General features: G+C 33.4%; 1 protein-coding gene across 6 annotated transcripts in view; it reads right to left on the reverse strand.

Moving 5' to 3' along the window:
* The window catches only part of LOC132734792 (arginine-glutamic acid dipeptide repeats protein-like), a 158,638-nt gene that overhangs the window by 51,875 nt on the left and 81,427 nt on the right, over positions 1–25,336 (reverse strand). For 4 of the 6 annotated variants that reach the window (XM_060721645.1, XM_060721643.1, XM_060721644.1 and 1 more), the window contains exons 6-10: positions 8,886–8,980; positions 5,702–5,855; positions 2,528–2,661; positions 1,913–2,012; positions 1,183–1,281 (exon numbers count right to left, since the gene is read on the reverse strand). In XM_060721645.1, the coding sequence (XP_060577628.1) occupies positions 1,183–1,281; positions 1,913–2,012; positions 2,528–2,661; positions 5,702–5,855; positions 8,886–8,980 (582 nt within the window). Of the gene's footprint in view, positions 1–1,182; positions 1,282–1,912; positions 2,013–2,527; positions 2,662–5,701; positions 5,856–8,885; positions 8,983–11,544; positions 11,961–25,336 lie in introns of those variants that run through there. The other 2 variants (XM_060721647.1, XM_060721646.1) reach the window with 2 other exon arrangements.

Genomic DNA, 25,336 nt, shown 5'->3' on the forward strand with positions numbered 1-25,336 from the left:
ATTAAATTCTTTGAACAATTTTTAAAGGTGACCACCAAAGGAACATTCCTGTGAAGTTTGGATGAAATTGGCTTAGTGGTTTATGAGGAGATGTCATTTAAAGTAAAAGTTTACGGACGGACGGCCGGACGCCGGACGAAAAGCGATCACAAAAGCTCACCCTGTCACTTTGTGACAGGTGAGCTAAAAACAACCTCTATATAAAGTCCAAATAATGAAAACCTGTTGCAAATGTGAAGGATTTGATTTTTTTTCTAATCCATTCCGTAAACTTGCCTCTATACAAATCAAAACAAAAACAACAAACAAACACATAAGAAAATTTGTCAAAACAACACCCACATCATTTTGATCAATATTACAGCTTAGGGAATCAGGTATCGTATTTCGGCCATTACATCCCCTCATTGATTTCACTACGATTTTTTTGCTCATTTCCTGAGCTTAGAAAACTGTACTCGACAGAAAGCCAACAAAAAACGAGTAACTCTTGTGAGGCGTTATATCGGATAAAGCTATAATATCCTGCAATGTGAATAAATAACGACTTGTAACGATGTTTTATTGTTATCAATTCATGGACCAATCAATATCTCTAGTAAAAGACACGTTCCCTGTATTTACTGTAAAGGGGGGCAATTAAAGACGTCGTTATAATCGACAGGGCATTGACCGCTTCTCTTCATGCATTTCAAAATTAAATGTACTTGTTTTCTTTAAGAAAAAGCTATAGTTCAAGCCAGTTAGAATCGTACCAAAGGGGAAATTTGCTTAAGAATATTACTAACAACCAAATACCAATAATATTTGATACCATTACACCTATTCCATTACTATGCCCCCTATTCTATTACACCTATTCCATTACTATTTACAACAATTCCATTACTATTACACCTATTCCATTACTATGCTCCCTATTCCATTACTATTACACCTATTCCATTACTATTACAGATTGCCTCTTCATGGGATCCAACAGTAACCAGTGGGACCTAAATCTAAGATTATTTATGACAATTTCAACCTTAATTCTAACTCAATGATTGGTTAAATGAATTATTAAACCTAAATTTAAGCTCTTTGATTGACCGAAAAACTTGTTTGACCTATATCTTAGATCAGATTTGTGTTTGTACACTTGACCCTTGACCTTTTTTAGTATAAATATCATTAACTTACAGTATCTTCTTCGTTCCATTTTTTATCTATGGTACGGAGTGCTGGGGCTTTAACCAGTGCTTGTAGGGCCTTGCCAGTGTCATATTCATACTTGTGTAGCTGAAAGAAGAAACACACCATCATGAATCAAATAAATCTTCATATAAAATATTGAAAAAGTAACAAAATTGTTTGCTTGTTTTACTGGTTTTCAAGCTGATTTGACACAATTTCTAGTCACATCTCAGTGACAGATACAGCTATCCGGTTTTCCTGAATAACAAATTTCTCCACAAGTGACCAGTTTTCCTGGATAACTAACCAGTGATTACCAATTTCTCTGTAGATTTACTTTAATACAAATTAAGTGAAAAGATAAGACAGTTTATTTCCATTAAAAGTTTCTCTTTTAACCCTTACTATACTAAATATTGCAAAAGAAGTTTTGACTGGACAGCAAACAGTGCAGACCATGATCAGACGGCTCATATGTATTGGTCTGCACTGGTGGCATGGGTAGTTTCAGTTAATGCCAGAAAGCTTAGAGTTAGTGTTTGTAAGTCATATATTTACACATAAAACCAATTAATTACACAAGAAATTTTGAATGTAAAATCTATCAATTCTGCAAAAAACTTTAATATCAATAACAATAAGGTAACACATTAAGAATAAACAACAGCAATCATATATATCTTATAACTGCATGATAATTATACAATTAGAAAATTGTGTTAAAAATGAGAGATACCATGTGCATGGCGTTCATCGTTGTGTCATCCATCTGTGCAGCCTGACATCCATCTTCCGTTGACCCGCCGTCACACATGCCGGCAAATGCTGCAACGCTCCTGTGGCGAGGAAAATTACATAACCTATTATTTATTCATACTTTATGAAACAAAACGTTCGTAAATTAAAGCGAGATATGACAGATAATGTTAACCTAACATAATTAACAAAAACTCATGTTTCTTGTCATGTTTGTTTTACAAATTATTGTTTTTCGTGTAAAATCTAGAGACGAAAAAGTTAATGAAGTAATTATCTCACAATTATGATACTTTATTCTTTATTTTGAAAATAATAGCTTTTTTTTTTGCAGAATAAGAAAATTTTCGTTTTCTTTAAGTTAAATAAGCAATGAGTATTACTTAGTTACCAGGCAACCCATTGCCCTAGAATTTCAGACTTTCGACCTTGACTATATGTAAACTGGACAGAAGTCACAAAATAAAATTTTACAAATTTTGTCTACTGTTGAGAAACTAGCTGCAATCTCCAATTTAAACATAATTTTGCCATTTATGAAGCATATAAATATTGAAATAAATAACTTGCAACTATAGAAACATAATAATAATACCTTGCAGCCCTAAGGTACATCATAAGGTCCCCATCAAGAACTCCTTTTGGCTGCCAGTGGAATGTTTCCAGGGCATCACTGCGTTCTGGCATCTCATTGGGTGGGACATTGGGCTTGCATTCAGGCATTCGAGCCTGAAATCAGAACATAGGTCATGTAACTTAATAGGCAATCCCTATATTTCACATGGAAGAACCTATAGGGGTCTCAATCACATTTCCTTCTATAGCACACAAGAACTGGTTAGTTTCAAACATGAAAGTGTTTACAATGACCTTGCTGGCACAACAAATGCAATGCTTTTTTCCAGAATTTGAATAAATATCATGTATATGTTTAAGCAAAACTTACTGAACTTGTGAATAATTTTTCCAAAACCTTAATGAAAACATAACCTTTGTATAAAATTCATTTTGTTTTTGGATTAATCAAGTAATTAAATCAGTATGGTTTTCCAACATTTCTAACATAACATTATTACATAATAACATCATTATTTTTATGTTTTCCATTTATAACAGATTAGCAACGGATTTGCGTTATAACTAGGACTTGCATAAAATGTAAACGTTTGTAAGTCTATCATGCTGGGTACCATTCCAACATGCTGGGTGCCAATCCAACATGCCAGGGGACCAGTAAGATATAAATTCACCTATGTAATTAACAGTGGTAACAACAGGTATTACATGGCAATTAAAACTTAATTAACTCAAATACCAGGTGCAGGGAGCATTATCCCTGCTATACAAGTTTTACAGCTTTATGAGTGTAAGTTACATACTATAATTGTATCTTGTAGCAATAAAGCAGACATTAAATTGTCCCCCCTTACTGTGAAACAGATATGCAAATTCAAAACTTTTATGATAAGATCTACCTTGGGACTTTTTAATTTGCTTTTATGGCTCCTAATTTTTGAAATAAGAGCTCTTTTAAACAGAAATACTGCCATAATATTCAAAATACAAGTTCCCCAGTCCAATTAAAATCAAAATGCAAGCCCCAAAGTCCAATTAAAATCAAAATGCAAGCCCCAAAGTCCAATTAAAATCAAAATGCAACCCTCAAAGTCGATTTAAGAGCAAATGCTAAGTCTAATCAATCCCCTAATTTGCATAATATTTCAGGTTATAATAAGAGGCCTACTTTGTTTTAAATTCAAAATAGTTGTGATAAGACAAGCAAGTTTCCTTTTTACCCTTACCACGCTGAATATCTTAAATGGACTTTTAATTTGGACAAATCTATTTCTCTTTTTTAGGGAAAATTTCATAACAGGCACCGACTGAATAGCAAACACAGTGCAGACAATGATCAGACAGCAAAGTCATATGACTGGTAGAATCTCTATTGCCAACAGCACTGTAAGTATTAAGCTTAGGAAAAATACCCCCCCCCCCCGCTGACAATCCCATAAAAACTGCCCCTCACCCCAGTTCAGTTTCTAAGCCACACTGGCACACAACTTAACTGTTAAGAGCATAGTTTATTCAACATTATGACCTTAAAATACAGTAAATGTGGTACAACTAAAAAAGCAACCACCCCAGAGATAATTCATCATAGTCTACCATTCAAATACCGCAAGCGAAAATTGTTGCAGCTCCATTGCGTTTTTTAATAATGCATATTATCTCCCGTAATTATGTATATTACTAGTAATGCTTCTATTCTAATGTACGAAATATATTTCATATATCATCCGATACCCATATATATCATCAAAGTTTTATTTCTTCGTCAAAAAGATAAACATAATTTTAAATAATCTAATGGTATTTCTGCACATAAATATTTAACCGAAACTTATAAATTAAACTATATGTTCATAGAAATGTTTAAATATTAACAGCGGAAAAAAGTTTAATACTTTACGGATCGTTGCAATCACTTAAATTATCATCTGACAAAACTATGACGTGCCGTTTGTTGCGTGACAAATGCTAATTAGTGTCCCGGCAGGATTCAATACCCTGGTACTTAGGTTGAACAACGAAATACGATCATTTAAACTTCGCCTTTGTTGAAATTATTAAAGTATGACAGAGGCATATCACAAAACATCGAGGTCACCTTGGGTCAAAGGGAGATAATACACATGAATAAGACGTTGAAAAATTACTCTGTTACGAGTGTCTATTTCTCGTCATTGAACAAAGACGGTACTTAGATATAATTACACGCGGGTTATAGGCCACAATGATTTACGACACCTTCCATAATTTAATGACACAAATTGGCCCACTTTGTCTTTTCAATCAACAAATGCCGATTTTGATTTTTTCTTAAGATAGAGACCGCCACAGGATTAGGGCGTAGTTTATGGGAGTTTATACATACAAAGTACGAGTGAAACTCTAAATTATGAATACTTAAACATCTTAAAAGATCCGATAGTCATCTATGCACGTAATGTGTTTTATTCGCGTAATATAATCCCCACACATCGTAAATGCGTTTATTTTTCTGCTTAACAAAAAAACAGAACCGAATATTTTATGAGCAAATTATCTTTGCATTAAAATTTCTTAAGCATTTTATATGATAAAGCACTACAGTTAAGAAAGTAAATATTTATCTAATGTGCCGATATTTTTGTTGTACAAACACTTAAATTTATAAAATACAATTCTTTTTCAATGCTCTTTGGCTTGTAATATTATATCGAAACCACTTTATTTAATCTTATGCTATTCATTTCTGAAAGAATTGCGAATTAAAAAGAAAAAGCTTGTGTCATTCTCTATAAATTAAAATGTGAGAATAAGCTTCAAACATAAATTTAACAATCCTTTCAAAATACTGTACCTCATCAGGAACCTAGGTTTTGAGTTTTCATTCAAACATACCCCATTATTATATAAAAACTTCACAGTCTTGAGTGCTGCAGGAGTAAACAAAGTGGTGCAAGATCTGTTGGCAGGGAGGAGATATTGATCTGAAACATTAACCTTAATGGCACTACCACTAAATTTCGTGCCCCCTCCCCCACTCAAAAGAACTTTTTGTGAATAAATGTTATCAAACCATTTAAGTAATTGAACAAAGAAATGTGGTGCTCTTCTAAAACGATTTTTTTAGTGCAAACACTATACTACATTATACAATGCTAGTAAAATTTAATATGCCATAACAATGTCTAGAAATATTCAACATTAAAACTACACGTACCTGATACATAGACCCGACCCGGATCTGGCCTTGTGTGGTAGCCAGCCTCTTGGTTTCTGGATTATAACCAAGAATACAATAGAACGTGTCAGCGGCCGGCTTGAATGACCGCGCCGCTTCAAGACTGTTACAGTGTACAACTCGGCACTTTCCTCTGTAAACAAATAAACAAACAGATTAATATATAAAATCTTGAGTAAACGCCACCGAGTTAGATTGTGACTAGAAAACTAAAACTATAACCCCCCCCCCCACTGATTTGTTCCTGGAACTAATCAGTACTAAGCAAAATGAGTGAACATTAATTTCTTACTCAAGAAAACAACAGCTTGTCCATCAAGGGGTTTGACATTGTCTGACATGTTCAGCACTCAGCCACCCTCCCCCCCCCCACCTTCCCAACGCCTAAACTTCACTGACAATTATTTGTGCAATAAGTCTATGTGATATGTGAAAAACTGTGTTTGATCTGAATATTCTAACAAAGATTTTTTTTCTCCCTTTTAATTTTACATACAGTCCCATTATCTATCTTTCCTAAACATTTAATTATAAATTAAACCAGTAGGCAAATATCTAATACTTCAGTTATATAAAAACATCAAAGTCCGTAAAACTATCATTATCTCTACGAGAGGCAAAAACTGTTTTTTGAATGGCTAACAGGTGGTCTTATGCCAAACAATTAAATATTTATAGAAATAAATGGAGTATCTATGATTCCTAGGTCTCGCACTTCAAAAGCTAGCGGAATGTGCAATGTAACGAAAAATCAATGAATAATAATCAATTTCAAAAACAAGGAAAAAGAGACGCAAAAAGACTTTGATTTTTCATCAAATCAACTTTTATGTGCTGATAGGGAGAGAACAGAGTGTATGGAGAATAATTAGGTGTTAATCTATAGAAGAAAAATTATCATTTCCATGGAGATTCTAATTATCAAAACCTGATTAATCTGTCACACTATCTTAATTGCAACCTCTGCAGAACTACACCCCTTAAGGATATACAGATTTTGGTTGTAGTAACGAGGTGTTTCTTTTATAAAGGTTAACAGAATTGTGAAGTTTTATTTTAGGGAAGATATGTGATTGGTGTTGTAAAGAAGTTGTTCCAAAGATTATAGTAATTTAATTTGACATGGTGAAATTTTGTTTGCTTGGGCTTTACGTCACACCGACACAGTATAGGTCATATTGCGACATTCCAGCTTTACTGGTGGAGGAAGACCTCGAGTGCCCTTTCGTGCATTATTTCAGGCACAAACGGGCACCTGAGTAGAACCATCGACATTCTGTAAGTTAGCTGGTTAGCTTCCTCACATGGTGAAATTTATTCTGGAACCTAAAATTCTTTACAGACTGATAACTGTTAAATGTCCAATTCTTATTACAGATTGATTAGAAATGCAGAGGTCACTGATACAATCCTCAGGAATGGCGAAATTTCTCTTTGTTCTCTACTATACTAACAATTGCCCATCCAGGCAAGAATATTTCTAATATTGCCATATTATTTACCTTATAAATGTATATACAATAGCAGATGGTATATAACTTTACACAGAGTTATGTAGGTGTGTGCTTTCCTGCATACTGCATTTATTATTCACATCAGATTAGAATGTTGTTGTTTTTTTATCTTTTCAATTAAAGTGCTAACTTCTTTTTCTGACAGCTGGATTAGCAATTAACAGTCTCAATAAACATGTTGTTTCAACATCGTTACATGTTTACATTTATATGATGTATAGAATTTTTTTTCAATGTTTTTTTTCTCTCTTCCTCTCCATTTCATAAATTCATGATGATACATGAGAGCAATCAATGACTAGGGCATGATCTTGAATATTGAAACATTTTGACAGATCAACTCATGTTCACACAAACTTACACCTAACTCCATGTAGTACATTAGAAAGTCACAATTTTTCATGATACAATGATATTAGATGAAATGTTCTCACACTTCGTAATGCAATACTTGGTGGGGTGTCCGTGGCCGAGTGGTTCAGGTCGTTGACTTCAAACTACTTGCCCCTTACCTCTGTGGGTTGGAATCCCAAAAGACACTTTGGATTTTATCCAGCTAGTTTACAGAAGGTCTGTGGTTCTTGTTGTGAAATAATGCACAGAAAGGCACCTTGGGTCTTCCTTCACAAGAAAAGCTGGAACGTTGCCATGTGACCTATACTATGTTGGTGTGATGTTAAACCCAATGAAACAAAACAAACAAACAAACAATACTTGGCAAGACCATAAGTGGCTGATGCTTTCACACTTACAAAAACCCTTTTATTTACAATGGAAAGTTCCACAGTCAAATCAAGCCACATATTATAATATACATGGGGATTCCACTTCTAAAGAAATCTTGTGAATCCTGGTGAAAAACGTATAATGAGCAAAGTGTGCGGTGTATATTGTGTAAGCTATGAAATGTTTTGACAATATTTATTCAGCTTATGTCACTGATAAGCAGAAAAGTAAGAAAAACATAATTATTCTTGGATAGATTTGTTTAGACAGCAGCAGTTAGACAATGAGGAAAAGCTTTCAATCTCCATGTTGAGAATGTGCCAAGCATTCTGTTTACACTAAAACAGTTATCAAATGATGTGGAAATTCTTTTCTCCACAATGTCCCTGTTGCCTGTTGTATATTATCTTACAGTAAATAGATGCTGCTGATGATTTGGAAGATACAGGAAATTACCCATTAACAAGATTTTTCTACCCTCCTCACAGAAGTTGCTTTGAGCAAAAAAAAAGGTCAATCAAAATTGAAAATGAAACTTTCTTCTTCTCTCTGAACATAAATGTGATTAATGCTGGATGCCTCCAGATGAAACAAAACTTTTCAAAGAAATCAAACAAGAGCAAAAATTACTGAGACTTTAAGAAAAGTAAAAGGATTCAAAATAAATGTAATAATGTCCATGTAATGTGCGATTTATGACTGATTTTGCAATATTTTTCACTGTATTTCTAGTGAGTTAATTACACAGTAAGGGCTTTTTTTTTGCATAGTTTAACTTTTTTTGATAATTTACATGGGTTACAAGTGTTGTTTCCAATGTTATTTATAATTTTCTTTGGTTACTTCACATTTACTTTTTAAAACATTTTCAAAATTTCTTGAAAACTAGCAGGAATCTGCAGGCGTGCTGCTTTAAAGCTTACCTGAGTGCAGTCACAGGATAAGTGTCTGTGGCTTCAGAACAGAATAATTCCCTGGACCTTACAGAAGGGTTTGCCAAAGGGTGATCACTCTCTATCTCTGAAAATACACAAAATATTACTATATAAATCATATACAAGGGAGGTAATAAAAAGTCAAACTATAATCATATGCAAGGGAGATAATGTTTGACATTATCATAACATATGCAAGGGAGGTAATTAATAATTTACAAAAGTAAATATTTGTATTATTAATGGTAACTGTGCAAGTGCAAGGGAGGTAATTAACAAGTCCACTATGAAAGGGAAGTAATTTGACTGTATTTAAAGAACAACTGCCAAAAGAAAAAAAAAACATGTATTTTCTCTTCAGCACTAAAAACTACCCACAATTCAACAACTAAGTAAGCACAAATCTATATCAGCACATAAATCAATATTAACAAGGGCGGAGAAGAAGACCTATTGATCTAAAACAAATAAAATATCTATCAAGGCAGGCAACTTTGTGTAAAATGTAAACACAAGATGAAGGGAGATAATCACAAAGGTAAATATACAAATGGTAAGCTACCTCCCTAGATAAGGACAAAACAATCATAGTATAATCACTAGAACAATCAATTATCTATAGATATAGCTCTTTCTCTTCTTATATTTGTAGAGGTTTATCATTAATAGTCCCAGTGTGTAATATCACCAGATATAGACCAACAAGCTCATGCTTTATCACCACTCTATATTGTTTTTGTAGAGTGGTATATAATTAATAATCTCAAGTGTGTTATATCACCAGATATAAACCAACTAGCTTATGCTTTAATTTATACCACACTATCTTGTTTTTGTAGTGGTAAATCATTAATGATCTCAAGTGTGTTATATCACCAGATATAAACCAACAAGCTCATGCTATAAATTTGACACTATATTGCATTTGTACTGGTTCAAGTATATCTTCAATAATATCAAGTGTATTACAACACCAGATATTTAAACCAACTGGCTTATGCTATTATACCACACTATCTTGTATTTGTAGTGGTATATCATTGATAATCTCAAGTGTGTTATATCACCAGATATAAACCAATTGACTCAAGCTATTACACCACACTATCTTGTTTTTGTAGTGGTATATCATAAATAATCTCAAGTGTGTTATATCACCAGATAAAGACCAACAAGCTCATGCTATAACACCACACTATCTTGTTTCTTCAGTAACTCATCATTAATGATATCAGTGTGTTATATCACCAGATATAAACCCACTATCTCATGCTTTAATATCACACTATAACATATTGTGTTCTAGTAGCATATCATTAAAGATATCATTGTTATATCATCAGATATAAACCAACAAGCTCGTGCTCTAACAGTAACACCACACTATCTTGTTTTTGTAGTGGTATATCATTAAAGATATCAGTGTGTAATATGACCTGATATAAACCAACTATCTCATGCTATAACACTGTATTATCACACTGGTATCATAATACATCATCTAAGATAGGGTTAGAGATAACAATATCTCAAGGAGATAGTGTCTGTATTTACTTCATATCTCAACACATACATTGTGATAAAGCTAGATATTGAAATTCTTCAAAAAGCACTAAAAATTAACTTTTTATGTTAATCGTGATAAATTTATTTGTTTTCCTTGTAATAAGTGTTCAGTGGGATTTTTTTTAACCGTTATTTCCGTCCCAAGTTTGGGCATGTGGAAAGTCAGGTTAGGAACTACACAAGATTGGTAAATAATCTATAAAGTTTATAAGTGTTTGAAATCATTTTTTTGTCCAATAGGATTGCAGTATTTCAAATCTGTTAACCAGTTTAGTAAATTGGCTTTTTACAACACTAAGCTATTAGTACGTATTTACAAAATTAAACTTTAACCTATACTAAAATCATGAATTTATAAAATTCTGAATCTGCAGTGGGGATTGTGTTGCCTTTGTTCTACAGCCACTTATGAAATATCTGTCCTGTTCTGGTTTTAACTAGAAAAGTCCAAAGCCCACACAGCTGAATGAGCAGACATAGTCATGACTAAGTGGACAAAATAAATTTGCTTCAATTGTAATGTCAAAAATAAATTCTTAACATATAGAGTTTGATATTCTCGGACAAAGTTGAGCCTGATTTGTGACTTTTAATTAATAGTAAGGTACTTTAGAAACTACCTGGTACATGACAATGGCATTATTATGTTTATTATGAAATAATCACTGAATAATCTTGCCAAATGATCAAAGCAGTAAAGGTCAATAAAATTACTTCTTGTAGTTATAGATCTGTTACGTTGCTATGAAATCATTTACGCAGCTATACCCAAAGTCTTGAATATAATTATTATATCAGACACTTTCACAATTTGTAAGCCATCATTTAGCTAGCAGCTGCCCTCTGACCCCCCCCCCCTCTCTGCCTCTTAAACCTCCCACAAACATAATACATCACAATCAATTAATATAACTCATAAAGTATAATACTCTTAAACAAACCAACATAATAACATAAGTAAATAATAACTAAACAACTTGTAATGTTAATATATCCTTTATACAACCATTACATACAACAAACTAAAATAACACACACAAAAAATACTGAAGAAAAACTTAAGAAAAGAAAAAGTCTCAACCTTGACCTTGATTGCTACAGCTAGGCACAGGACTCGACATTACTGGTCCATAGTTCATACAACATTGTTTTATATCACCCGCCACACAATATTTGTCCTCTATTATAAACCTCGATCACAAATATCCATTCAAATATCCATAAATAAAATAAATATACTTATACAGTCATGTATATACAACTAGTTATTTCAATAGTTTAAGTATGTTAACTGGTTATTAAGCTATTTATAAACCAGTATGTATTCCAAACAATTTAACCCTGTAATAAAACGTTTATTTCGTTAACCGGAAATCCGACAATTTACTTGCACGCTGTTATCCGTGAAGTGGCTCATACTTTAAAATGCATATGCATAACACTTATCACTTTCGCCTGCACATCTAATAGAGGCAGCCATTACACCATTACTACACATATTTTCATTCAGCCAGTCTATTTTTATCCACCAGTCAAAACACCTTCAATGCACACAGTCTGAATGGGCCAGAGAGAGAAAAAAAACATGGCCGCCCTGACGTTTTATACAAGGCTGCAGTACAAATAGTCTGCTTTTATCCTCTTATCTGCATGGCGGTTTAGAATTAATCAAATCCGATATGCTGATCAAAGGCAGGGTTAACTGATACTTAAAATTAGATAGCTGTAAAGTAGCATTAAACAGATTGGCATACTGTCAAACATGTGTCAAAACAACTTGCTTTACAATGGTTAAAGGGAGGGAACAAATTCCAGCTATTCTAGCTTGAAATCTGCAGAGTTCTTCTGCATCAATCATACCAAGTTAACACCTAATCACACTAAAATCATGCAATAGACTTGGCCAGCTTTGAATTTGGACCTGTTCCATTGCCGATTTAAGGGATTTCAAGATGAAAATGCTAAAATTGTTAGCAACCAAGGAAATCTGGCTCAGAGATTAAAAAACCCTTTTTTCTAAAACCTGTGTCGAATCTCACTTGCTGTAAGTTATGTGCTGGTTTCAGAGACCTAAGTTTGAGCTTTACAACCTCAATCAGTCTACTGGTCGGTCTGTAAACTAGTGGCAAAGACAGCCCATACTTGTAGAAAATTGTTTGATCACAGTGACATGATTGACAGCAACACTTACAGTTGAAACTGAATAAACTTACAATACAATAACACTTGGCGGTTTTACAGTGAAACCTTTGTGGAAAGACGCCTTTGTTTTACAGTGAAACCTTTGTGGAAAGACGCCTTTGTTTTACAGTGAAACTTTTGTGGAGAGAAACCTTTGCTATACAGCTAAACCCTTAAGGTATGAAGCCTTGTTGAGAGAAGCCTTCCTTTTACATTGAGCAAAACCTTTCTTTTGCAGAAAAAAGTCTTTGTTTTACAGTAAAACTGTTTTGGAAGAATTTCCTTGGTTTATAGTTAAACCTTTGTGGTGTCAAACCTTTGCAGGAAGAAGTTCTTTGCTTTACAGTAAAACCTTTTTGGAGAGAAACCTTTGTTTTACTATCAAATCTCCATTCATAGAGAGAAGCCTTTGTTGAACAGTGAAACATTTGCGGAGAGAAACGTTTGTTTTACAGTGAAACCTTTGTGGAGAGAATCTTTACTGTACAGTTCAACCTATGGGGAAGAAAAATCTTTGTTTTTTACAGTCAGAAACCTTCTTTTAAACATTAACTTTTCTGGTGAAAATTAAAGCCTTTTCAAAGCCTTCGTTTCAATAGTTAAACATTGATAGAGAGAAACTTTTTTTTATATTTAAAAGTTTGGTGGAGAGTCTTCATTTTACAGCCCAAAACCTTGGTTTTACAGTCAGAAATCTTTATTTTACAGTTAAACCTTTTTGAAGACAAGTCAAACCTTGTTAAAGAGATACAGTTTTTTACAGTTAAACCATTGTGGAGATGTACCCTCCATTTAACAGGTAAACTAAGATTGAGGAACTTTTTTTTTCTCCACATGATTTAGAGGAGAAACTTGGTGGCAAGTCCACAGAAATTTACTTAGTAACCTTTACCACACCAAACACAAGGAGTGTGACATTTTGTTTAGTTAAATCTCATTATCAGGACATAGTAGCTAACTGGAGAAATAATTTAATTATGATCACAATAAGAAACCTTGGTCAAAAGAGTACAAAGACATTCAAAGACTTTTTTTAAGTCAAACCTTAATTTATAATGGTAGTGCGATAATACAGCTTAATGAAAATTTCAAGTCTATGTAAGGCCATGAAGATCATAAACAAGAAAAAATTTGAAGTAAAACTCAAAAAAATCATCAAAAGCCCAAAATTTGAAAGCAGAACTGTTTGAATACACTTAAAACTGAGTTGAAAAAGTTTTTTAACAGTCCAAAAAAACAAACGCTGAAATACAAGATAAGCCTAAAACCAATAGCCAATCTAGTTGTGGACCGTGTTTATTTAATCACATATTACTAAAGTATAATAAATAACACTTTTTGTGAAATATTGACTTTCCTTCTACCCCTTATTCTATTTTGTTTTTTTTATTAGGAAACTAAATGATTGTTAAATTGGTTTCATGTAACACATGTAACAAGCCGACAAAGACTTAGTAAACAATAAATCCATCCCTTCAACAGCTGGGTAAAATTGAATACATCTGTTATAAAGAACTAATATGACAATTTAAAACATAATATTTTCAAGTTATAATATTACATAAAATTTCCCTTAGCAATCTTTTCACTTACATGTATAATTATGTTAAACTGTAGAAGTAACACTGTGATTTACCATTTACATTCAAAGAATTTATTTCCGTGTAACCCTGAATGGCAGCTCCGATCATAAATTGATATGTATGAAACTACATGTATTAATATGTAATACATAACTTTATCAAAAACTATTATAAAAACAAACTTTTCTTTCAAACTGTCCATATTAATTTTAAACGTATGTCTGTACAACCACGTAATCCCATGTTTATAAATCCATGTTCATTTTATTGTATTATCCAATTTATATACAGATATATATATAATATACTAACATTTTATTTCCCCGATAGACGTCTTATGTTGATATCGCCATAACTTAAAGTGCGGTGACAAGAAAAGTACTTATTTATCCCATTCCGCTAAACATTTTTCTATTCTATCGTACCACCTCTACCTATCATTCACACTTCAGCGTTAAAAGCCCACTATCAAATGTAAACCTCATACCACCGATACTAACATTTTTTTGCTCGGTTTCGCCAATCTTTTCTTTTTATCCGTTCTTGTTTACTTTAAATGACGAGTCAGTAACGATTGAACGAGAGAACTACAGATAATCAACAATAGAATTTACAACTCATTGTGCCTCGACTGATAATTATATTATACAAACATGACTCTATGTGTATATACATGACGAACAATTCATTAAATGATATATGCGAACTACAGATTATGCACGCTAACTAGTTGGCATACTTGGCGAATGGCGATAAATTAATGTTCCTGCCTACTATCGTAACTTTAATAGATACAAGGACCTCTTAAACTCTACTTCACACAATAGCTAAAACAAAATGTATAAATTAACAATCTTATCAGATATACCACAGATACAGCCCTTGTCACAGTTTCCTTGTTCAGTAGATAAGTATGGGTAAGAGTTCGTATTAAGACGACTGTAGGGAGTCTTATCGGACTCTTACCCATATAACTGCAAATCGGCTCTTACAACTCGATATCAGATAAAAATACAGAAAGTGTCACCTCTTTAATTAAGCATAACATTATTTTTCCCCAGCAGTCACGTACAAACAAGGATGGGGTCCAATTACTTAATCTGGCATGTAAAACAATGAGTTTTCAACAATACCTAGTATTTTTGATGCAATTCATTCCTGTCATATGAAACAAAATAATGTTTGCTTACTTTTTCTAGAAAATATAAAACAGTCAGCAATTAATAATTGACATTTTTCATAGAGTTTAAAGGATATCAAAAAGTTACTGTGTTCACATTTGTCTCTGCGAGCTGAGCTCCACGTGCATTATCTATGTAATAAATTTGAAGTATCCTCACATTGCTACAGTGTTATCAGCCTTTTTAGAAACACCTGACCTGGCTAATTAGAATATGCCAATCACAATTTTCAATATCAGCACTGGTTTCTTCATGAAATAGCGGCTACACTAATTACTGCCGAGTAAGAGCCGATTTGCAGTTATTATCTTTTGTTGTCGTTTTTTTTATCATAGATTGATAATAATCTTTGAGTTGGTTTTTTTTCCAAAGCTCATATTGAACACTTCAAGATAAACGGTGATACACAGTGAAGCTTTTTGACACATTAATTTTGTCACACTCCTAATTGAACTGATATATGGTCTCTAGACTTTTGTTCCTTTGCCAGAACCTGGCATCACTGCCCCCTCACCGTTGCGGGTTCGAATCCTGACAGGGACTTAGAATTCTTTCATGTGAGGAAGCTATCCAGCTAGCTTAAGAATGTGTGAGGTTCTACTCAGGTGCCTGAGATAATGCACGGAAGGGCACCTGAGGTCTTCCTCCACCAGTAAAGCTAAAATGTCACCATATGACCTCTACCAAGTCAGTGTGACGTAAAACTCAATAAAAAACAAAACAAAAAACAAAAAAACCTGGCATCCCTGTAAAGAAATCAACTTCCTTATACAATGGTACCAGAGCTGCCATGGACTGAAGACTGACAGCGTACCTATGGAAACTTTAACAAATAATTTAATCATAAGAAATAATCACTGTATAAACTGACAGATATAAACATATACCTTTAAACCTAGTTTCATCGATTTAATCCCAATCTTATGGTATCCTATTCACTCAAAGTAATTGCATGAGCCTCTGGACTTATTCCTTTACTGTTCCACACGAATCTTCCAAGATAATACTATATATTCCATCAGGAGAGCTTATTATATTATCATTTACCACACTTATAAAATCTGTACTGTAAGAATTTGATGGTATTTTTTTTTTAAACCTATGTATATCTATTTCACTTCAAACGATAATCCAGATTTTGAAGTACATTCCAAAATAACATCCAAGCATATGACATTACATTAACCAACATGTTACAACAGCAGAAAAACTGTCTCAACTGTTAACATATCCCTCCTATCTAGTAAACGAAGAAAATATGACGAAGAAAAAATCACGCAAAAAACGTCTCTGGAATAAATTTATTCCGATCACTTTCAAGTTTTACAACTGTCATTTTCTTATCGGATGAATATCTAATTTGTCATACAAAAAATGGATTAAACCCCGACATAAACGTAAACCAAGCTACAGGTATTTTATAGGCTCGGAAATCACATAAAAGCCAGTAAACTGGCTATAATATACCTGTACAATTAATAACAGTTTACTATCAACCACGCACCTGTGTTAAAACAGGGTCATACACTTCAAAGCGTAGAGCAATTTAATACCACTAAAGCGTATTTATAAATATACTTAAGATTGAATTTGAAAAGGCATGGCAAACATAGTTTTGTGAGAAAGTGACAGCTCTGACAGGAATTCCTGTGCACTCAATAGCAAGATTATAGCAAAGTGTAAAATGTATCTAAATCCTCAAGTAATTAATACAAAACTCTGAAGTGCACTAAGACAAAGTCATACTGGATCCTATAGCACCATAATTTAGATTATAAAATTCCATTACACTACAGATGCTGTTGTGTGGGACTCCATAGCATTCAATAACAATTGCTAGATTGTATAATTCCGTAGTATTCAAAAGCTAGACAATAGAAATTGTCTATAGCATAATAGCAAGACTAGGAAATTGTTGTCTGTAGCTACATTATAACACATAATAGCTAGACTTTAAGAAACTGTTGCCAATTATCAATAGATAGATTATAGATTTTCATTGCACTCAATAGCTAGACTGTAGAAATTGTCTATAGCTACATTATAACACATAATAGCTAGACTATCAGAAACTCCCGTCAATAGCTAGATTATAGAATTCCATTATACTCAATGATTAAACATATATTGTACTCAATTAAGGTAGATAATATAATTCAAGAGCACTAAATAGTTAAGCAAAATGAATTCAGGTGCACTCAGGTATAAACACATAACACTATGGATCTTTCAATTTGAATCATATATTTCTGGCGCAATCACATACCTTAAACCATGGGTCTTTCCCATTGAACCATATTTCAGGGTTTCAGGCAAAAATCATACCTCAAACCATAGTTCTCTCCCTTTTAATAATATTTTTAGGGATTCAGGCACAAAAACAAACCTCAAACCATGGTTCTTTCACTTTTAACCATATTTCAGGGTTTCAGGCACAAAAACATACCTCAAACCATGGTTCTTTAATTTTAACCATATCTCAGGGCTTCAGGCATAAAAACATACCTCCAACCATGGTTCATATTTCAGGTCCACAGGCACAAGCACATATCTCTAAACCATGGTTCATATTTCAGGCCTTTAAGGCACAAACACATTCCTCTAAACCATGGATATATTTCAGAACACACACACATTCACACAGAACAAATAAACAAACCTATCAAAACATGTATACACCATATCTCACAGAAATAATCTTTTCCTTTAACTGGGAGAACTTAGCTTCTGGTATTAGAAACTGGTAACATTTCTGGCTATAACAGATACCTTCAGGTGAATATGTTCCTACAATCTATGGTGTATTTTTCTGTACAGCTATTCGCTAAATTAATCACTTTATAAACTGCGGCTGCCAATTATAGAGCAGCTTGGCACCAGAGTTGAAGTTTGCCCTGTAATAAGAAGATACTTCTGATCTTCATTATCCTATGTTAATGCTGACAGAAACAAACAAGCCACTTGTTATCTTATATATAACTGAACATAAATTTATAGAGAAATATATAGATAACCCCCCCCCCCCCCCACACACACACACAAGTCTCATTACTTTCTTTTCCAGTATCATACTTTATTCCAATAGCATCCTGTTGGAAACCATGCACATCATGTTTCAGTGATTTTTCTTTGCATATTCTACAGCCTAAAACAGGCTGTTTCCCAATGCCAAAATGCTGTTTCCCCTGGCCAAAAATGCTATTATCTTCCCCTATAATGTAGCCATGATTTATCCAAGAACAGAATGAGATAGATATTAAAGAAACATTGATAATTTTCAAACACATCATTCAAGTTCTTCCACCTTAAACAGTAAAATAATTATAGAGAATTAGAAATATCACGCAATAGTTTTTTGTTCTTAATTAGGTGTAATTCGGACTAATTCCCTACAGGTAAATCCGTAACGTACCGGCAAACGTTATTTAGCTAGGTTTTCGAAAAGGTCAATTAACCAATCATGTACGGTTTACAGATCACATGCTCCTCCATGTACGTGCTCCTCCATGCCTCAAAAGTTAAACGCGTACCAATACCCTGCGGTCTCCAGACCGCAGGGAATAAAGTTCTGTAATTGCAGTAAAAAATGTTTAATTATCAAATAAACACCTCTAAATCATTAAATGAGAAAAATTGAAATGGAAAATTTGATTAAAAGTAGGCTATGAAACACACTAAGTTGCTGGCATTTGATTTAAGCTTTCTGCCAGGGCTATTTTTGATCTTGCAATTCCCTTATTCTCTAATTGGACTGTTCCAATTTCAAAGCTGGTCTGATCCATTTAAATTAATTTCAGCAGGTTTTTCCGTTGACAAGCAAACCCAAAACGTACACAAAGGAAAATAAAGTAGCAATAATCTACAAACTTTTAAAATGTTTGTCTACAATCCAACACTGCTCTGTTGGAGAACATTAGACCATTAACATCCCAAATTCACTAATCTTTACATCTTAATTATTGATCTTTATTTCTTTTTTCCACAGCGGAAAAGGGGAAGACAGGGCTTTTAAGATGAGACCTGATATCATCCCGAGTGCTGTCTGTCAAAAAAAGCAAGGCCGATAAAACAGCTACCTTACCTGATAAAGGTGTGAAAAATGATGTTGTGTAAATATAACAACGATATGCACAATTCATGGGCCCCTAAAATTCACCCATTCACCCAAAACATGCACACAGTCTTTTGTTAAGCCTCTATCTTTGAGAAATGACAGCAGGTGATCAGATGATTGTATAAAATGATACCCCACCGCACATCATACTTCATGATAAATTAAACAGCCAACTTAACATCCAATGTTTGCCTGTCTAACACAACTGTTTAACATTGTATAAGATTAGGGTAAAAAATTTAACATATGCTCCTTGTGTTTTTAACCTTTAACCTGTCGACAGCAATTTGAATCTATCGACAGCAATTGAATCTACCAGTATGACAAGTTCAGACCAAGATCAGCCAGCCCATAACCATACTGTCTGATCATATCAGGTCTGCATTGCAGCAGTAGGTACTCACTTAAATTTTTCCCTAAAAACAATGAATAGTTTTATCCAGATTAAAAGATGGATGAGTCCATGTAAGAAACAAGACTGTATTTAGCAAATTAAGGTTCAAAAAGATCATACATGTATAAAATTACCAACTATTCTAACAGAGCTATAAATGCACGCTGTATAATATACATTAAAACTTAAGTAAACATTAAGTAATGGTTAACAACTTCTATAATTTTTATATAACTACGAAAAATTCTTCTTACACCACATCTTTTGACAACAATAGTTATAACTACCATCAATTTCAACACTAAATATTGCTTACACTAATTAATTCTTACACCAAATCTTGCTTACACTAATTCTTTAACTAATCCATATACTTACACCAATTCATCTATTCCGGCTTTACAGAATATAGTTACAGAATCCCTCGAAAGTTAAAACACCAATTACTTCAATAATTTTTTTCGCCTCCCACTCATGTATGTATCCATTTCATTTTCAAATGTCAGAAGTCACAAAATTACAAATTATAATTATACATGATATACATGTGTAGCTTACAGAAACATAAGAGTTTTAACACATCTAAATGTGCAGTCAAAGAGCACAAGACATTTTCCTCGAGACAATTATATCCACATGTGAATGCATTATAGATCACTTTCCATCACAAGTTCTCCTGTTTCACACATTTGACATATAAAACCACTTCTGTAATCTACAGTGAATATATATGCTAGCTTGTTTTATAAATGAACTATAAATAAATTAAATCTTTACGTTTAAAACACCATCTTGTTTGAACTATTCATACATAGAATCTTACTGCAAAATGCAGTCTATAAAAGATAAAACAACTATACTTCCCCCAACAATACACAAAATTAATATTACTATCAAAGGTCACAAGAGGTCATTTAACAAAATAACAATGCAACAACTGCCCTCTCATTAAAACAAATGATTTTAAAACTGTATATCCGACCATATGCTATCAATAAGTGGAAAAAGAAGTATAATTCATTCATTCGTTAACAAAAAAAAATCCACAAGATATCAAGGTAGGAAACATTCCATGGATATAAGAGGCATTCCAGCAGCAGATAACTATAAGGCGAGTATTTTGTAAAGCAGTCCAGGTATGGTGACTGTATAACACTTCAAGAAGCTAGTTAACTACTTTGTAATTTATCGGTCTGTCAGTCAGTACATTATCCCAGTGTGAGTGTGTGTGTTTGTGTTTACAAGGGAGGTAATTCAGATTTTTTTTTGATTTTTTTTTTAATGTTGGTTAACCTTTGCCCCTTATAGTCCGGACTGTAAATGTTAACCTACCAAAAGGTAAAAGTCACAAGATTAGCTTCTGCTGGTACATTATATATAGAACCAGGCCAGCCTGCACTGAACCAGGCTCTATGTATACTGTTGGTGGCCTGAACTTTTCTATTTTTAAGTTTGAATCCCTTAAATTATAAGAATGGACTGTTCCAAATTCAAAATGGAACAAATCCATTACTGAATATCAGCAGGTAAAGGGTAAGACTAATGGCATTCCCTTAAATTTAATACTAGAAATCACAAGGGACATCACCATACAGTATGAGAATATTAATATTTCATGTAGCAGTCAGTTACTATGGTCAAATACCGTAAATAGGCTCTATAATTACAATGGTGCAAAGGCGAGTTTTTGTTGCTACCATATTAGCATACGTCCTTTCGCTTCTTGAAAGAGAAGCGAGAAGCGTAATGGAGAACAACAAACTAGTTGAAGAATGTGATGTACATCATCACTGCGGTATACCGTACCCCGGATATTGCTCGATATTATGAGGACTTTCATCCCATTTCGCGACTTTGAACGAGGAAAGAAGGTATGTTTAGTGACGATATCTAGTAATTTTGAATTGGTTAGATGTAAATTTTGTAGAAATACAAATACTTCGATAATTTCTCTAGTTCATGAAACCCCAAAAATGTTGAGAAATAGCTTTGAAATGTAATTAGGAGGTAAAATTCGTCTCTTCGCTCACGTGATAAATGAGCTCGGATCAGTCAAATTTGATGTTTTTGTGCATACACATCCTTAAAAGAAAAACTTGAATCGAGTGAAATGTGATAATGATGATAATGTTTATGTTGTAAATGTTCAATCAACAATAGAACCTCAGATGACAGTGCATTTTGAGAAAAAATACACATGTCAGTGTACCGAGTATTGCTTTGGAGTTGCCCGCCGGTGTCACGAGTATTGCTTTTTAGTGTAACGAGTATTGATTATCAATAAAGAGTAAATGCAAGTAGTAAACACAAAGTATTTACCACATTTAATTTTAAATATTTCTTACTGTGTATACTTATTTACACTATATGTGCAGAATATGCAGAATTCGGAGGTACTTTACTGGAAACATCTGCGAATAATCCAGATTTTCATTTCTGCTCGTGAAAAATCTCAGTTTTCTGTGTTTAAAATGTTCTCGTTGCTATCGAAGGATCAACCTTTCCAGAAATTGTTAATAATTATTGCATATCTTACTTTAAATAGTAAAAAAATGCATCCAAAGTGCATTAATACTGCCTCAAGATTGTCAATAATAGACGGTATTGAGCAAGTGTGCCAATATCTAATATCAACCGACTTCCTACTATGCCAAAAATCCATATAAAGGTAACTTTCGGGCATTTTGCACCTGCACTCTAGCAACGGCAGACCGTCTGCACGTGAAATTTTGTTACGCCTTAGCAATGAGTTACCGTATGACTGCCGAGCGGGTACAGCTCAAAAAAACGAATAATGGATTGATAAGATTATGATAAAGGGCAGCAGATGCAATAAAAAGGTTATGTTCCTTATAACCTTATAACCTTTTACCATATAAAGGCGTGTTTTGAAGGCTTTACACCCCCACCCCTTTTGAGGCCTCAAATAGTGTAAAACATGCGCTATTTAGGCCCAAAACACTGTTTTTTCGTTTGAGAAATGTTGTTCAAAAGAGTGATCACTTTTTCGGCGCCACCCCCATTAAAAAGGTACATCAAGGGGGTTACACAGGGGGGATTTGCCCCCTTCTGTTTGGGGATTTGAAGTGGATCAGCAGCCCCTCTAATCGTCGAGAATACTTGGGACTTGTGGGGGGCTAAATGGCCTCAGGTCGATTTAAAGGTACCGTGTAATCAACACCGAAAACCTTAGACTTTATATCAAACAATTGAGAAGTGGGTTCACCTTGAAATCAGTTTTGATGGGAAAAAAAAACAACGCAAAATAGAGATTTTTGGCAATTTTGAGACGCCCCCCCCCCCGTTGCCATGGTAACTGAAAATTTAAAATTGAGCATGCTATTCCACAGTGGTCTAGCTAACATTTGTGCCCAGTTTGATCAGTATTGAAGCATTTTTTATAGTTTCATAGCAGTTTGAACTTGTTACAAGAGGCTTTATTATAATTCAATGAAAACAGCCATTTTTCGCTTTATGCTTATGCAGTAAAAGGTTAAGACGATACCGGCATGCTTGGACGGCATAAGCCCTCGGGCCAATATTTTATGAAGTGCGTCGATATGTTTCCTAAGGCAAACTTGCCCTGTAAAAACCTATTATTAATGTCATCTAAATATGTTTTTTTTATTCTTGTCCTTTTCAGAGATGGGTCTTCTTGATCAAAGTTTCTTGAGACATGTATTTAAAGTTTTTTATCGTCAATTTTGATGGTTCTACCCTGCTTCCGACCCTGCACACACTTTATTTCATCCATAGTGTGATTTTCAATCAAATGGGAAATTAAATATCTGTATTTGCCAGTAGGAAAAGAACAGTAATAACACTGAAAATGCATTGTTGAATCTGAAATATTTGAATAAATATCATATAAACAGTCATTATCAGAAAAATGAAATTGAATCGATAAACAGACGTGAAAATTAGACAAAAATATCGATTTTCCATACTAATGTGCTCATATTGTTTTGCAATACTCTGTACACTAAAGTTGGGCTATTTTGCAATACTCTGTACACTTAAAATCAATACTCGGTACACTTTCTTGTATCTTTTTTGGCCTGTATCTTTTTGTACTTTCACACTTTTTGCCTGAAATTTGGACACGGCATACTTTGATTGAGAATAAAAAATTTGCTCGATTCAGTTTTTTTTTATATTGGTAATATAATAATTTCTAACGATTCTACAGTATCGCGGTCAGTATTTTCTAGTGAGCAGCGGATCGTTTAGGGGTAGTTTAATCAATTTACAAATACCTGTAATACTTTTACGTCTTTAAGAGCTACAGAAATACCTCTAGATATATAAAACCCGTTGAGATAAATGAAATAGCCATTAGTTTGGAAAATATCATCGCTGAACTTACCTTCGTTCCCCGTTCAATGTCGCGAAATGGGATGAAAGTCCTCATAATATCGAGCAATATCCGGGGTACGGTATACCGCAGTGATCATGATAAAGAAGAAATATTATCTAGATATACCTGTGTACAATTCTGATAAATATACTCTCCTGATAACAGACACAAGTTCAACCAGGTGTCAAAGAAAAAAAATTGTTTCAATTTTCTGTTTTGCTTGTTGCAAATAAAGACATTAGTATATCTGCCACCTGACACCAAGTTATAAAACATTGTGGCACATCTGTACTGCCTACATGTGCAGTATGACACGGTTATACCCTAACAGAGGCTCAACTTTCACATTTTGAAAATAAAACCCCAACACATTCAATTAAGTCAAAGTACAACAAGAAAATAATACCCTAAATATACAAGTTTTGTATGACAAGGTTTATAAAATAAGAAAAAAACAATGAATGGTGAATCAACAAAATCATATGATCTACAAGCACAAGTAGACAAACATTATTATACAATTATATAACACATTTTAATTATTAATCAATTCATTTATAATTGTCATGTGACTCACAACTAGAATCACAACCATTTAATATCCACCTCATAATCAGCTGTTTTATCAAATTATTTTCGACTCAAGTGCATGATACATAATAATCATTTAGGCCTTTAAAATGGAGTGACTAAAAGTGATATTTAAAATTGTCAAAAAAGAACTTTGTCAGATTTTTTTAAAGAATATTTCAAAAACTTTTCACAAAAGATTCTTTATCTCATTTTGTTGAGAAACATTAGCACTATGATATCATATAATACTGACTATCAATTCAATTCCACTGTGATATTTTCAGTTTCGCTGACATTATACAACTGTCTCAGTAATAAATACCTAATTGACAAGCTTGAAATAAAACCTGTCACATCTCCTGTTAACAATGCAGACAAGAAAAAAATTAATACAATATTCAAAATGAAAATATATATCCTTATTATACACTTACCATTATACTAGAATTGTTATCCAATAACGTTTTATGGCTTTGTAATAAAAAATCCA

Source organism: Ruditapes philippinarum, unplaced genomic scaffold, assembly GCF_026571515.1.
Source record: "Ruditapes philippinarum isolate M1 unplaced genomic scaffold, ASM2657151v2 ctg1067_1_1_1_1, whole genome shotgun sequence".
Taxonomy (NCBI): Eukaryota; Metazoa; Mollusca; class Bivalvia; order Venerida; family Veneridae; genus Ruditapes; species Ruditapes philippinarum.